The sequence below is a fragment of the Giraffa tippelskirchi genome, chromosome 1, assembly GCF_054371585.1.
Source record: "Giraffa tippelskirchi isolate mGirTip1 chromosome 1, T2T-mGirTip1v1.2.pri, whole genome shotgun sequence".
Classification (NCBI taxonomy): Eukaryota; Metazoa; Chordata; class Mammalia; order Artiodactyla; family Giraffidae; genus Giraffa; species Giraffa tippelskirchi.
Genome location: NC_137275.1, coordinates 107,984,733 through 108,000,245, shown reverse-complemented (window position 1 = coordinate 108,000,245; position 15,513 = coordinate 107,984,733). Strand labels below are relative to the sequence as shown.

Sequence of the window (15,513 nt, the reverse complement as noted above, 5' to 3'; positions counted from 1 at the left end):
TGAGGTCACGTCTGGGAAAGAAGGCAGGACCTGGGTGAGAGTGGGCCGGGGGGAGATGTGCCAGAGAGAAGGGTGTGAGGTGTGAGAGCTGGAGGGCGGCTCGGAGCCCAGCAGGCCCTCTCCCGCACGTCTCTGGTGACAGAGCCGCCTTGCGGTGTGAGGGGCCGTCCCCCAGAACAGCCCGCGGGCCTGCGCCCCGGGAGGAGCCCCGCGGGGGGCTGGCCCTCCCAGCCCTGCTGGCCCTGCTTGCGCCTGTCTGTGCGTGTTCAGACCAGCCTGGAAAACGGAGGGCTGGGGACCTGCGAGGATGGCGCTCCTCGGTGAGTAACACAAGTGGTGACCGCTGAGGTGGACCCAGAGGCTGCGGAGCTGAAGGATTTCTTTTTCTTATTTTCCTTCAGCCTGGCTGATGGAGGCACAGATGTATTGTTGTAATTTTCGGACTTTGTCTCTGACTCCATCGGCCCACCCTTGTGAATAACCTCATAGGATTGCCTCCCATCCACGCTAAGACCTGAATGTCACCAGGCCATCTAGGAAGTGGATTCTCCTCCTGCCTGTTTCTTCAGTACTGCTCGCTTAAGAGATGGCAGTGTCTCATAAGCATGGCCCGTTTATCCACAGTTGGGGCTTCCATGTAAACTTGTGTTCAGTTCCTGATAGACTTGAGCTGCCCTGAATGTCGCTGACGAGACGTGGTCCTCTCGTGCCCAGGTGCAGACCCTGAAGGAAAAGGACTGGGAGCGCGCGCAGCAAGCCAGCGTGCCGGCCAACGTGGCCCAGGCGTTCGAGAGTGACGCAGACTTGTCTGACGGCGGGGGCGACAGGGCCACCCTCTTCAGCTCGGCCGCTCTGCTGTCGCCCAGCGGGCAGGGCGATGCCGAGACTCTGACTGTGATGCTTCAGGAGCAGCTGGACACCATCAACGAAGAGATCCGGTGGGTGAGCCCGAGCCGAGCTCCCCAGAAACTCGGCTTCTCTGAGGAGCTGTCTTCTCCTTAGAGAAGGCTGAGTGTTCCATAGTAAGGAAACTGACTTCAAGTCTGCTTCAAGAATTTTCAGTTCTGAGATTGCCCTTGATTATAGAGCTCAGTCAGCCAGGGCTGTGGGGGGCGTTGTGGGGTGTCCCCCCACCAGCTCTGAGCCCCAAGGTGGGTGAGGTGCCGTGACAGTGTCCCCTGCGGCCCGTGCACCCTCCAGCACTGAAGGTTCGCCCTCGTGTGTCCCTCGGAGCCTCCCACATTCTGGTGAAAAGCCACCTGAAACAGAAAAGCTGGGGTTTTGGGGTGGCAAATTCCCCCTCAGATCTGCATTTTCCTTTTGAACTTAATACAGTGTGAAGATTGGCTTGTTGTACGACAGTGGTCCAAGGACATGTGTTTGAGTTCTTCTCAACTCATCAGTGTCTGTGAGATGTTTTCTGTAGACACCGTCTGGGCTGTTATAACAGTTTACAAACGGGATAGAATCCAAAGGCCCGCCTCATGGCGAGCAGGGGCCTTGGGTCTGGGTGCGGCCAGGTGGCTGGGGGCCCCGAGGCCAGCCTGGTGCCGCACCCGCACAGCTCTGCCTCCTGTCCCTTGTCCACGTTCAGAGTGGCCACAGGCCGGTGACCCTGCACAGGACCTGGCAGAGCTGCTGCTCAGACTGTTCTTGTCACGTCAGCCCAGGCCGAGGTGCCCGTTCCTGTCAGCCGAGTGCGGGGGGCCCGGGGGAAAGGCAGGGGTGAAGGGCACAACCAGCAAACACAGGTGGTGCCGCCTGCACGTTTGACGCTGAGACAGACTGCTTTGTGGGCCGTGTTTGAGCACAGACAGCTCAGAAAGATTGTCTTTCCCCCTCCCCCAGGAAATACGGAACGGTTACATATTAATATGTTTATTTTTACAGCATGTTGTCAGGTAAAAGTGATTTTTCCTTAGGTAACATGTTGACTTGAGGTAAATGGTAAATTCTTTCCATCAACTTGTTATCAACAGTGAAAAACTTTCAGGGTGTATAAGGAGAAGTGAAACTGGAGAGGTGACGACCTGCGAGAATCTTGTATTTTATTTTGAAAATCATGTTATATGCATAATCGAATATTTAAACTGCTATATAACATCATCCGCGAGACATTAGGGGAGAAGAGCAGTAACTGTGAATTCTAGGTTAATGCAGCACATTGACATGAGTCCAGAAACTCACACAAAGCTGGTGGAGAACTTCATCAAGTGATGCATTTGTACATAGACAACCTAAAAAATAAAAAAATCAATTCAGCACTTCATCTGGTCTAGAGACTTGTGTTTAGAAACTCCAGCTTGTTCGTGGCTCACTGTTTTGATTGTACAGAGTTCCTGATTCCCAGCGGAATAGACTTGAGGCACTGCCGTGCATCTCTGCCCTGAGAGCAGGGAAGGTAAAGGTTGTCAACTTCAGGTTATCTCCTCACAGGGAGAGAGGCGCCACCCAGGCCCCGTCAGAATGTTAGAGTAAACCAGTCAAATCAAACGAGAATGATCAGGGGCCACTTTGTAAGACTCAAGGATAAGTTATTCTAAGTTTGAGAATATTGAAAAGAGGGAAAGTTGAACCTTTTTGCTGAGATGTTAATTGAGCAACTGTTCCTGGAATATGCTAATCGTGACACAGAATGCAAGCCCACATTTGTTGTCCAGACACGTTCCTCTGCTGACAAAGGCAGGTGACGGGTTTTATTCTATTTTAGGTTGATCGAAGAAGAGAAGGAGAACACGGAGCAGCGGGCCGAGGATACTGAGAGCAGGGTGGGCAAGGGGAGCTTAGGCAACCTTCGTTGTTGTAAATCCTCGAGCTCCCTCAACCTGTGTCCCGCCTCCTCGCTCGCCAGCTCCTGCCCGCCCAGCAGTGGGCGCGCCAAGCCCCCAAGGAGGCGGCACAGCTCGGCGCGGAAAGTAGACCAGCGGGACATCAAGACTCTGGTATGTGTCTGCCTCCTCCCTGCCACGTCCCTCCCCCAGCACACTGGCTTTCTTTTTTGTTTGTTTGTTTTTTGTTTTTTCTGTTTTTACCCAGAAGAAACTCAGGTACATTTGCTACGCTTAGAGGTCTAAGATTTTTAAAAACTGCCTAGTCTTTAATCATTCCATACTCGCACAGCAACAAATTAGTCTTGATATTTGGACCACCGGCTTAGCACGTCATCATGAACTCAGCCAGGGCCTGCCTCTGTAACGTTGGGCCCGGCCTGTGCTGGACACAGCAGGTGCAGGGAAGTTGCTGTTGTCACCGAGTAGACAGCCTTGTGAAAGTAACCATAGGCAGCTCTCCTGGCGTGTGAGACCCACGCAGCACATTTTTCATTGGGGATACCTGGCTGCAGGCTGCAGGCCATGCGGTGGGAACAAAACCAAGAATCTAAACTGGTCTGCTTGCTGCTGGACCTGGCTGCACGCTCAGGCCAGCTCTGGGTGTGAAACCAGGTTAAAAGCCTGGTGCCCCAGGGCCCCAGGGAAGAAGTTGGGCTTCCTCACTCTTCTGAGTCTAAAAATGGGATGACGACCTAGGGCTTTTGGTGACAGAGTGTGCAGCTCTGAAGCGCATGTTCCTGCTTTCTTCCATGTTTAGCTTAGGTTTCCTGAGCGCATTGCTGTTTACCCTGTGAAATCATGTCTACAACACTCTGCTTTGTAACTGCACTTGTATTATCACTTTTTTTGTTACCACCCATTTCATGTTAGCTGCATTGTTAGTCAGCATATAATTAAATTAACTGTGAATCATTTTAGCAGCATGTGAAGTGATAACTGGTCTATTTTGTGGTCTTTTGACACATTGGTTTTATAATATGCATCACTGGCCAATTAGTTGATAGTGTGTATTCTTTGACGATTTCTCTGTGGTTTCATGCTTGATTTCTTTCCGAGTATTTGTAAAAGAACAGTTCTGTATATTTTTTCTTGTTGCTGGAGTTCTCTGACGGTGTGTCTGCTTTCATCGTTGGTTTTGATTTCCTGTCTCATCCTGTTGTCTGCTTCGTTGTCATCAATCCAGACCCCAGCTTCCCACAACCGCACCCCCCCGAGGCTGTAGTTTACCCATCCATCTCCCCTCCCCCGTCCTCCCACTTGCTCTGGTCATAGCAGTCTGGGGTCCACAGCGTGTGTCCCCTTAGTCGGGTTTCTGCTTTGTCTTCATGTCTCATTAAATGGTGTTTTTCCCCCATAGCACTAAGTTTGAATTATTGTTATCACTGTGCAGTTACAAGCATAATGTAGATGGATGATACACTACAGAACCTGTGTAATTCATAACTGAGATTATGCTTACCTGAAGAAATGATCCTCTTATGTGTAGAATTAATGGACTTTTGACACAACATCCTTTCTGTGTTGGTGCTTGTATTTGAGACTGTAAATCTCATCAGCTTTTGCATGCTTAATGTCTCTACGAGACTCTTTTACAAAGTATCTTCTATGGTTCATAAAATGTGAAGACTCCACCTGCTGTTACGCTAGCTTTCATTCTTACATATTTTCATAGGGTACCTGCTTTAATGAATTTATTTTCAGAAGTTTGGAATCAAATTCTAGGTAACGATTTTACATTAATGTCCAACAGGTGGTTAGATCTGTTCAGTGTTAAAATAGGTATTACGGCAACTTCCTCGTCAGTTAAATTACTATTTTAAAGTATAACATGTTTTTTTTATTAAGAGAAACTAACTTATAGAGAGGTTTGGCTGAGAACAGACAACTGTTAAGGCCCTTTGTTGTACACAGTGCTGTGCTTTAACAAATCATGATGTTGTAATAGAATTGTATCTTCCTGAGGAATAATGTATAGTGTTTCTCTAGTAAATCTTGAATAGCTTATTTAACTAATGTGGTCCAACAAATTGTTCTGTTTCCAGTTACATGTTCTCTAAATCTACATCTCACTTATATGTTTGCCGTCATTTTTGCTTTACTGTCTTTGCCTATATTGATTCTTGAATTTTTAGCTTCAAAGTCGCAATAAATCTGGTTTCTCTTCATTTCTTTGCATGCATCTATCAGTCTAGTGAGTTAAGGAAGCATCGTCGAAAGGTAAACTATTTAGTAATTTAGCATGCCTTTGTTTCTCTGTGAAGTATTAGAGTCCTTATCGTGTTAGTGAATGAACACTATGTGGTTACGTACTGGTGGATGATTGACATTTTAATAGAAGTAATGAAACTCGCCCACCACTTAAAATATGCTGATGATGCAATCAATCCATCCTAAAGGAGATCAATCCTGGGTGTTCATTGGAAGGACTGATTTTGAAGCTGAAACTCCAGTACTTTGGCCACCTCACGCGAAGAGTTGACTCATTGGAAAAGACCCTAATGCTGGGTAGGATTGGGGGCAGGAGGAGAAGGGGACAATAGAGGATGAGATGGCTGGATGGCATCACTGACTCGATGGACATGGGTTTGGGTGGACTCCGGGAGTTAGTGATGGACAGGGAGGCCTGGCGTGCTACAATTCATGGGGTCGCAAAGAGTCAGACACGACTGAGCGACTGAACGGAACGGAACTGAACTGAACTGAACTGAACTGATGGTTCTGTTGGAAATAGGTCATTGGTTGGGACAATTGTAACAGTTTGCCTTTCTCCCACTTGTTTGCCTTCTAATCATCTCATGCTTATTTATAATAGACATAGTAGTATTTATTATTTTTAAAATTTTCTTTACTTATTTTTTTGGCCATACTGCACAGCTAATGGGATGTTAGTTCCCCAACCAGGGATCAGACCGGTGTGAAAGTGAAAGTGCCAAGTCCTCACCTCTGGACCACCATGGAATTTCCACGTAGTGTTTTCTTAAAAGAAATGACTGAATCAGAGCCATAGATATTAGATTTGGGGGAAGCCAATTTAATGACGGTGGGTAGCAGTGTGCAGGAGACTCTGTGTGCCAGGCACCGTGTCCAGTGCTTTCTGAGCCCGTCATCTAATCCCGCAGACACCCAGGTGAGGTCCAGGCTGCTGTTATCCCCATTCAGCAGATATGGACACTGAGGCTTAGAGAGGCCGGGCACCGTGCCCAGGCTCGCATACCCAGCGGTGCGGTGCAGACTGGTCTGATCAGAGCCTGGACACTTAACCGTGGTGCCGTCCATCCCGCTTTCCTCCAGAGGCCCTCCTGTCCATCACAGCAACCCTGATGGAGGGAGCCTCAGGAGGGAGCTCGCTGCCTCTCCCCTCGGGTCACTTGGATGAGCCCCTGTTGTTGGAGTCCAGTGGCCCGAGGGCTGGCCTTCCTTGTCCCTCTCCTGCTCCCAGCCCGCTGATGGAGCACTCCTGGGGCCTTCCCACAGGACTTGGGCAGCCGCGCTCCGGTTCAGGCAGCTCAGTGCCCAGGAACCCTTCTGCCGGGCACAGCAGAGTAGCTCCGTCACCCTGAGGTTGGTGACCTGGGTGTGCCGCTTGCCCGCTTTGTGGCCTGCTTTGCCCTCCTGTTAAATGAGGACACGGTACTGCCCATCCGACTCACGTGGGCACCCGTGGGGCGGGCTCCCATCCTGGCGGAGGGTGCCAGGCTGGGGACCCAGAGGCCTTTCTCAGGACAAGGCCCGGGGGAAGGGCCTGGCCGTGGTCCCTGACTTTGAGGCAGGTGTTTGTCTGCATTCAGTCCTAGTCAGCCCAGGTGTGTCACTTCCCTGCTCTGTTCTTTGTTGTTTTCTGATTTTTATAAATGCTTCTTTTAACTTGAATTTGAGATTGATCCCTCTTCAGTTCCATGTGGATAATTTCTAGCTTTTGTAGCCTTCTGTTGTCTGAGGGTGGTTGTTAGAGATCAGGGGAGAGTGCACAGTTTATCCAGCTGCTGTTAAACGAGTTCAGCTGTATTTTGCAGTAAGTCACTTTGTTGTCACCAAGCTCCTGTGGAGCTGCAGTGGATCAGTATTCTTTACAGAATCCCATTACAAAGCCACAGGTTAGTTGGTTAAAACGACGCACTCATTGTTTATAAAAATACTTTCCATGCATGCTTCCTAAAACCTCCCCTGGCTGAACCACACGCCCACATGTATAAGTGAGACCTGTCTGGACCCTGAAGGGGTTTATCTGTTCCCCACACTGTTGCCACCACTGTTTCCTGTCCTCAGACCCAGGACCAGCGGAAAAGCTGGGCGTCCAGGAGAGATCTTTTTTTTTTTTTTTAATTAGCTTATTTTTTAATTGAAGGATAATTGCTTTACAGAATTTTGTTCTTGTCTGTCAAATCGCAGGAAAAATCAGGCATAGGTACACATATATCCCCTCCCTTTTGAACCTCCCTCCCATCTCCCTCCCCTCGAGATTGATAGAAGAGTATCTCTTAGTGAAGACTTCAGTTGAGTTCAGTCGCTCAGTCGTGTCCGAATCTTTGCAACCCCATGAATCGCAGCACGCCAGGCCTCCCTGTCCGTCACCAGCTCCCGGAGTCCACCCAAACCCATGTCCATCGAGTCAGTGATGCCATCCAGCCATCTCATCCTCTGTCGTCCCCTTCTCCTCCTGCCCTCAATCCTTCCCAGCATTAGGGTCTTTTCCAATGAGTCAGCTCTTCGCATGAGGTGGCCAAAGTGTTGGAGTTTCAGCTTCAACATCAGTCCTTCCAATGAACACCCAGGATTGATCCCCTTTAGGATGGACTGTTCGGATCTCCTTGCACTCCAAGGGACTCTCAAGAGTCTTCTCCCACACCACAGTTCAAAGGCATCAGTTCTGTGGCGCTCAGCTTTCTTCACCGTCCGACTCTCACATCCATACACGACCACTGGAAAAACCATAGCCTTGACTAGACGGACTTTTGTTGGCAAAGTAGTGTCTCTGCTTTTAAATATGCCATCTAAGTTGGCCAAAACCTTCCTTCCAAGGCGTAAGCGTCTTTCAGTTTCGTGGCTGCAGTCACCATCAGCAGTGATTTTGGAGCCCCCAAACATAAAGTCTGACACTGTTTCCACAGTTTCCCCATCTATTTCCCATGAGGTGATGGGACCTGATGCCATGATCTTAGTTTTCTGAACGTTGAGCTTTAAGCCAACTTTTTCACTCTCCTCTTTCACTTTCATCAAGAGGCTCTTTAGTTCTTTTCCACTTTCTGCCGTAAGGGTGGTGTCATCTGCATATCTGAGGTTATTGATGTTTCTCCCGGCAGTCTCGATTCCAGCTTGTGTTTCTTCCAGCCCAGCGTCTCTCATGATGTACCCTGCGTCTAAGTTAAATAAGCAGGGTGACAAGGACACACAGCCTTGACGTCCTCGTTTTCCTATTTGGAACCAGTCTGTTGTTCCATGTCCAGTTCTAACTGTTGCTTCCTGACCTGCGTACAGGTTTCCCAAGAGACAGGTCAGATGGTCTGGTATTCCCATCTCTCTCAGAATTTTCCACAGTTGATTGTGATCCACACAGTCAAAGGCTTTGTTTGGCATAGTCCATAAAGCAGAAATCGATGTTTTTCGGGAACTCTCTTGCTTTTTCGATGATCCAGCAGATATTGGCAATTTGATCTCTGGTTCCTCTGCCTTTTCTAAAATCAGCTTGAACATCTGGAAGTTCACGGTTCACCTATCGCTGAAGCCTGGCTTAGAGAATTTTAAGCATTACTTTACTAGCACGTGAGATGAGTGCCATTGTGCGGTAGTTTGAGCATTCTTTGGCATTGCCTTTCTTTGGGATTGGGATGAAAACTGACCATTTCCAGTCCTGTGGCCACCGCTGAGTTTTCCATATTTGCTGGCATATTGAATATAGCACTTTCACAGCATCATCTTTCAGGATTTGAGATAGCTCAGCTGGAATTCCATCAGCTCCACTAGCTTTGTTCGTAGTGATGCTTCCTAAAGTCCGGTGGACTTCACGTTTAGCAGATGATTCTTAAAGAGCAGAATAACTGGGGAAAGCTACTAACGGACGGGGTGCTTGATGTAAATCCCGAGCAAGTAAACATGCCAAGCACCAATGGAAAGGCAAGTCCTCGGTCTCGCTCTCTGTCTGGTTCTCGCCTTACCATCCAGTCTGTGCGGGGCTGTTGGGACCTGTCAGCAATGCACCATGTAGATCTGAGTGGCCGTGAGGGTCGTGTGAGCTCCCAGAGTGCAGAAGAAAGTTTTGACCTCACCGATTGCCCGGAAATGCTGTGTTCCCTCCCTCCCAAAACAAGGCTGTCTGTCTAAGGCTTCCTTTCCCCCTTAGAGATCCTCCGACGGCTCCCCAAGCCACGAGGAAGACCTGGCTAAGGTGATCGAGCTCCAGGAGGTCATCGAGAGGCAGTCAGGGGAGCAGAGCCAGTCGAAGGAGTGCCTGGCAAACCTCTCTGCCTACGTGAGAGAGCCGGAGGAGGACCCGGACACGGCCAGGAAGGAGCTCCTCGCGTCCGAGGAAGCGAACAGACAACCACAGCGGGATGTCCGCGAAGTGAGTGACAGCGGACGTGTCTGTTGTCCTGAGGTGGAATGTGGGTCCCTTGTTCTCCGGCTGATCTGAGCTTTGGGATGGCTGCGTGAGTAGGAGCACAGAGCGCTGGCGAGACCGCGACTGGCGGCCTCCCCGCCTCTGCGTCGAGATCTCTGGGGTAGAAGAGGCCTGGTCCAGGCGGTCCATTGGCAGTGGAGCAACACGAGGGCATCCCTAGCGCTGTGCTCACCCTGGGTGTGGACTCCTCATTTCTACAAGTTCTAGGGTGCCCAGTGTGTTCCTCTTTGAAAAATTCATTCATCCATTCATTCATTTATTGGAGTCTAGTTGCTTTCCTTTTTCTTGGAGAAGGCAATGGTACCCCACTCCAGTACTCTTGCCTGGAAAATCCCATGGATGGAGGAGCCTGGTAGGCTACAGTCCATGGGGTCGCTAAGAGTCGGACACAACTGAGCGACTTCACTTTCACTTTTCCCTTTGATACACTGGAGAAGGAAATGGCAACCCACTCCAGTATTCTTGCCTGGAGAATCCCAGGGACAGGGGAGCCTGGTGGGCTACCGTCTGTGGGGTCGCACAGAGTCGGACACGACCGAAGCGACTTAGCAGTTAGCAGTTGCTTTACACTGCTGTGTCAATGTCTGCTGTACAGCAAAGTGAATCCGTCATATATATATATATTTATATTTATATTTATATTTATATTTATATTTATATATATATATATATATACGTGTGTGTGTGTCTACATATATCCCTCTTTTTAGATTTCCTACCCATTTACTTCACCACAGAGCCCTGAGTAGACTGCCCTGTGCTGTAGAGTAGGTCCTTACTCGTTGTTGAGTTTACGCATAGTCTCAGTAGTGTACATACGTCAACCCCAGTCTCCCAGTTCATCCCCCCCACCTGCCTGTCGAATGTATACCTGATGATGCTGAAATTTCCTTCGGGTTCACTCAGGCGAGTCTGGTGACGTCTGTGGAGCCCGTTCTCTCGGAGAGATGGGAGCCCGCTGTGTGGCCCCTGCTGAGGCAGCTTGCCTGGCCGTCTTCTCTAGTTTTCTGAGGTTCTGCTCCTTGAGGGGATGTGTGACATTGATACCGGCGGTCAGACAGGTCGAGTGGCGTTTGCTCACCCTCAGAGCCTCAGGCCCGTGCTGTGTAACCATGTAGAGTCATGATGTTTCTGGTGGTCGTGTCTGCGGCTGTCATGATTGATGAGAAACTGCCTAACGGTCATTGTGAAAAGAGAAGAGTGCTGAGGGTTCGGGCCTCCTCCTGTGAGCCTCACCTCTCCTTTGTAGGCAGGCAGACAGCGCCCACCCTGCCCCACCCCTCCCCCGTGAGACCGTCTCAGACAGAACCCCTCCGACATGTGCTACAGCAGGTGTCCTTGTTTAGTAGCTTGGTGTGAGTAATTCTCTGTGAGAGCTCAAGGTGAGAACTCAAAACAGAATATTTGCACGCTTGTATAACCTTTTCCCACTACTCTTTGGCAACAGGAGGAGATTAGGTGGCAGAGTTCAATATGTAGAGAATTCTGGGAAAAGCGGCCTTGAGACCTTTCACTTTTAATGTCAGGCCTTTGCCCACATTGGTTACTTAGTAGTCGACTACGGAGGGACCTGCAGTGGATTTTGACCTGGCGGACGGGAGTTGCACCAGCAGCAAGTTCTGGTCCTGGTTTGACCCTTTCATACATGTGGTGTAAGTCTGCTTTAGAAGAATTAGGCTTGAGAAGGCTGCTTCCAGTTGTGTTAAACTTTGACTTCTGTTTCCACTCATTACTATTACTTGAATTCTGAGGAAATTGCATGAGAGTTTTCCGACTTTTACCCGAGGAAACGAGCCTCAGAGGTCCCTGTTGGATCTGTCGAAGGTCCCTCCCTCTTGTGGATCCAGTCCGCCTGTGTGGTGTAGCAGACAGAGGTCGTGACTTCATGCCAGATACCATTCCTCCTGGAATTCATGCAATAACAGGGTAGTTTAGTATACTCTTTGCTGTTTGGGTTGATTATGTTGAAGAGAAGCTTGGGAAACCGAGTGGCCAGACAGAACGTTAATACAGACATATGGGTGCCAATCGTGGCAAATGTGACATTTTAAGTAGGCACGTTTTTGCTCACGTCCGAGGAAACTGCCGTGTCTAGGACTTTAATTTTGAGGACGCTAACTTTATTTTTGAGTTGAAACTTAGGATTTAGTCCAACTTTTTTACGCGTACGTGTATCGGAATGTTCCATGATAATGACTTACCTTTTCTACTCTGCAATGCCCGGTGTAGGCCATGGTCCAGAACACGGACGTGGAGGTGCGAATCACTACCCTTGAGAGATGCTACCTTGCCGCCCAGCGCGAAGCCACCTCTGTGCACGACGACCTCAATGATAAACTTGAAAATGAAATCGCAGATAAGGATTCTATGCATCGACAGGTAACGGCTTTTACTGAACTGTGTCTGACTTTTATAGTGGTGAATTCCTGAGGAAGGAAGGTAAACACCTTTTCATGTGACTCCCACGTTGTAAGGCACCTGCCCCCTCACACTGTGGTCCTGAAATGGTTTTGGAACAAAGCGTTGATAGATCGCTTTATGTCTTCCCATTTTCCTTTTTCTGGCTACGAGTTTCCTTTTAAGGCATGCTTTTTTTTCTTAAAAGAACCAATTTTGATAACTTGTGGCCTACTGTGAGGCCCAGCACAGTACTAATTAGCACCGTTTTGATTGAAATCATCCTGCGAGTAAATGGATACACATACCCATCATTTTATAGTGAGAAGAATTCTCATTGGAAGTTTAAGTACCTTTGTATTTTCGCCTCATTTATGGCATGTAATTTTTCATACATGTCTGTGTTTTGAGCTGCCATGTTCAGTGAGCAGCTAGTTTGGGCCAGACATCGTCAGAACTAGGACTCCAGCAGTGAATTAAAAACCGTGTGCGTTCTTTATCCACTGCCATGTAACAAATCACTGCAAAGCTTAGTGACTTCCCAGTGAGCAGGTCACAGTCCAGTTTCTGTGCTTTGCAGCAGGTGGGCCTGGTTCAGGGCCTCCTGAGGACGCAAACATGGGAAGGCCCCCCAGGGCTGGATGGCAGGCTTTCAGACTCACCTGGCTGGTGGGGACAGGCCCAGGTCCCTGCCGTGTGGACCTCTTCATGGCCTGGCTTTCCTCAGAACACCCTCTGAGAGCGAGAGCGCGGGATGTAGCCCGGGGCCTTTCGCGCCCCGGTCTCGGAAGCCGCACACCTTCAGTTCTGTTTGCGAGAGTGAGCTGCGAAGTCCTGCCTCGCTCAGGGGCTGAGCAGGAGTTGCCCCCTCTGCCTCTTGAAGGGAGGAGGATGGAAGAATTTGTGGACCCGTTTTTAAACCCACGCAGCCTGTCGGACAGTAATGAGCAGGGGAAGGAGACCAGAGTGCCCGAGTTGTCTAAGAGGAGGGGGGACGATCGTGTGTGAACAGGGTGGCCAGCGAGGTGACACCAGGAGGGTGACCTGGAACAGAGACCCGGAGGCCGGAAGAGAAGTAGCCACTCGGAGATAGATCAAGGGTCGTGTCAACAAGCGGAGATAAGGGAGAGAGAGGGCCGCATCAGGGAGGACCCCGGGCTCAGGCCTGAGCAGCTCGAGGCCAGAGCCTGTTTCCTGAGCTGAGGAGGGCTGTCAGGGCAGGGAGCTAAGAGACGGGCCTCAGCCCTGTTGAGGTGGATGAGCCCATGGGGTGTCCAGGGGACCTGTGAGGTCAGCAGCTGAGTGTTCCGGCCTGGATCCAGGAGAGGCCTCACTCAGCTCAAGGTGGACTTGGGTCGTGGGCATACAGATGGTGTTTAAAGGCACAGACAAGGTAAAGTCACCAGGCAGGTGCCCGTGGAGAGATAGGGGGTGCAAGGGTAGAGCTGTGGGGTGCCTCGCATTCCAAGGTTGAGAAGGGGCGCAAGGGACTGACTAGTAACCCCAGGGAGGGCGGGGCCTGGTGCCCAGGGAGAGACATGCTTGGGGTGGGGGGAGGGCAAGGAGAGGAGGGGGCTTGGTAACATGGGTTCCTCAGAGCTCCCTGGGAGCTGCCCTGCGAGCGGGGCACACCGCCTGCTTGCAGAGAGCTGGAGACTGGGCGGGGAGGGGGACAGTAGAGGCCTCTCCCAGGGAGCTCTCAGAGACCCTCAGTGGGCGCTGCAGGGAGCCCTGGAGGAGGAATCTGCTGGTTCCCTTTGTGCGATTTTAAGGTGAGAGAAGGGAGAGGACGTGCTGGCTGAGCTGATGGGGGTGAAGCCATATGCAGCTGGTTCGCTGGAGAGGAGCAGGAATGATGGCAGGTGGTCCTGGAGCCAGTGCAGGGGGTGGCCCAGCCCTGGGGAGGGGTCGTGACGAAGACAGGGGCGAGGGCGCTGGCCACGGGGGACAGGGAGCCAGCAAGCCAGCACCTCGAGGCTGCCCCTCGGCTGCTTTGAGGTCACGTCTGGGAAAGAAGGCAGGACCTGGGTGAGAGTGGGCCGGGGGGAGATGTGCCAGAGAGAAGGGTGTGAGGTGTGAGAGCTGGAGGGCGGCTCGGAGCCCAGCAGGCCCTCTCCCGCACGTCTCTGGTGACAGAGCCGCCTTGCGGTGTGAGGGGCCGTCCCCCAGAACAGCCCGCGGGCCTGCGCCCCGGGAGGAGCCCCGCGGGGGGCTGGCCCTCCCAGCCCTGCTGGCCCTGCTTGCGCCTGTCTGTGCGTGTTCAGACCAGCCTGGAAAACGGAGGGCTGGGGACCTGCGAGGATGGCGCTCCTCGGTGAGTAACACAAGTGGTGACCGCTGAGGTGGACCCAGAGGCTGCGGAGCTGAAGGATTTCTTTTTCTTATTTTCCTTCAGCCTGGCTGATGGAGGCACAGATGTATTGTTGTAATTTTCGGACTTTGTCTCTGACTCCATCGGCCCACCCTTGTGAATAACCTCATAGGATTGCCTCCCATCCACGCTAAGACCTGAATGTCACCAGGCCATCTAGGAAGTGGATTCTCCTCCTGCCTGTTTCTTCAGTACTGCTCGCTTAAGAGATGGCAGTGTCTCATAAGCATGGCCCGTTTATCCACAGTTGGGGCTTCCATGTAAACTTGTGTTCAGTTCCTGATAGACTTGAGCTGCCCTGAATGTCGCTGACGAGACGTGGTCCTCTCGTGCCCAGGTGCAGACCCTGAAGGAAAAGGACTGGGAGCGCGCGCAGCAAGCCAGCGTGCCGGCCAACGTGGCCCAGGCGTTCGAGAGTGACGCAGACTTGTCTGACGGCGGGGGCGACAGGGCCACCCTCTTCAGCTCGGCCGCTCTGCTGTCGCCCAGCGGGCAGGGCGATGCCGAGACTCTGACTGTGATGCTTCAGGAGCAGCTGGACACCATCAACGAAGAGATCCGGTGGGTGAGCCCGAGCCGAGCTCCCCAGAAACTCGGCTTCTCTGAGGAGCTGTCTTCTCCTTAGAGAAGGCTGAGTGTTCCATAGTAAGGAAACTGACTTCAAGTCTGCTTCAAGAATTTTCAGTTCTGAGATTGCCCTTGATTATAGAGCTCAGTCAGCCAGGGCTGTGGGGGGCGTTGTGGGGTGTCCCCCCACCAGCTCTGAGCCCCAAGGTGGGTGAGGTGCCGTGACAGTGTCCCCTGCGGCCCGTGCACCCTCCAGCACTGAAGGTTCGCCCTCGTGTGTCCCTCGGAGCCTCCCACATTCTGGTGAAAAGCCACCTGAAACAGAAAAGCTGGGGTTTTGGGGTGGCAAATTCCCCCTCAGATCTGCATTTTCCTTTTGAACTTAATACAGTGTGAAGATTGGCTTGTTGTACGACAGTGGTCCAAGGACATGTGTTTGAGTTCTTCTCAACTCATCAGTGTCTGTGAGATGTTTTCTGTAGACACCGTCTGGGCTGTTATAACAGTTTACAAACGGGATAGAATCCAAAGGCCCGCCTCATGGCGAGCAGGGGCCTTGGGTCTGGGTGCGGCCAGGTGGCTGGGGGCCCCGAGGCCAGCCTGGTGCCGCACCCGCACAGCTCTGCCTCCTGTCCCTTGTCCACGTTCAGAGTGGCCACAGGCCGGTGACCCTGCACAGGACCTGGCAGAGCTGCTGCTCAGACTGTTCTTGTCACGTCAGCCCAGGCCGA

At 51.3% G+C, this 15,513-nt stretch overlaps 1 protein-coding gene across 1 annotated transcript in view; it reads left to right on the top strand.

Moving 5' to 3' along the window:
• LOC145505804 (uncharacterized) overlaps nucleotides 1-15,513 on the top strand; it is a 119,490-nt gene that overhangs the window by 19,578 nt on the left and 84,399 nt on the right. Inside the window, exons 9-13 of the mRNA XM_081488713.1 lie at nucleotides 715-938; nucleotides 2,711-2,942; nucleotides 9,169-9,390; nucleotides 11,677-11,826; nucleotides 14,553-14,776. Coding sequence (XP_081344839.1) covers nucleotides 715-938; nucleotides 2,711-2,942; nucleotides 9,169-9,390; nucleotides 11,677-11,826; nucleotides 14,553-14,776 — 1,052 coding nt within the window. The remainder of the gene's footprint in view (nucleotides 1-714; nucleotides 939-2,710; nucleotides 2,943-9,168; nucleotides 9,391-11,676; nucleotides 11,827-14,552; nucleotides 14,777-15,513) is intronic.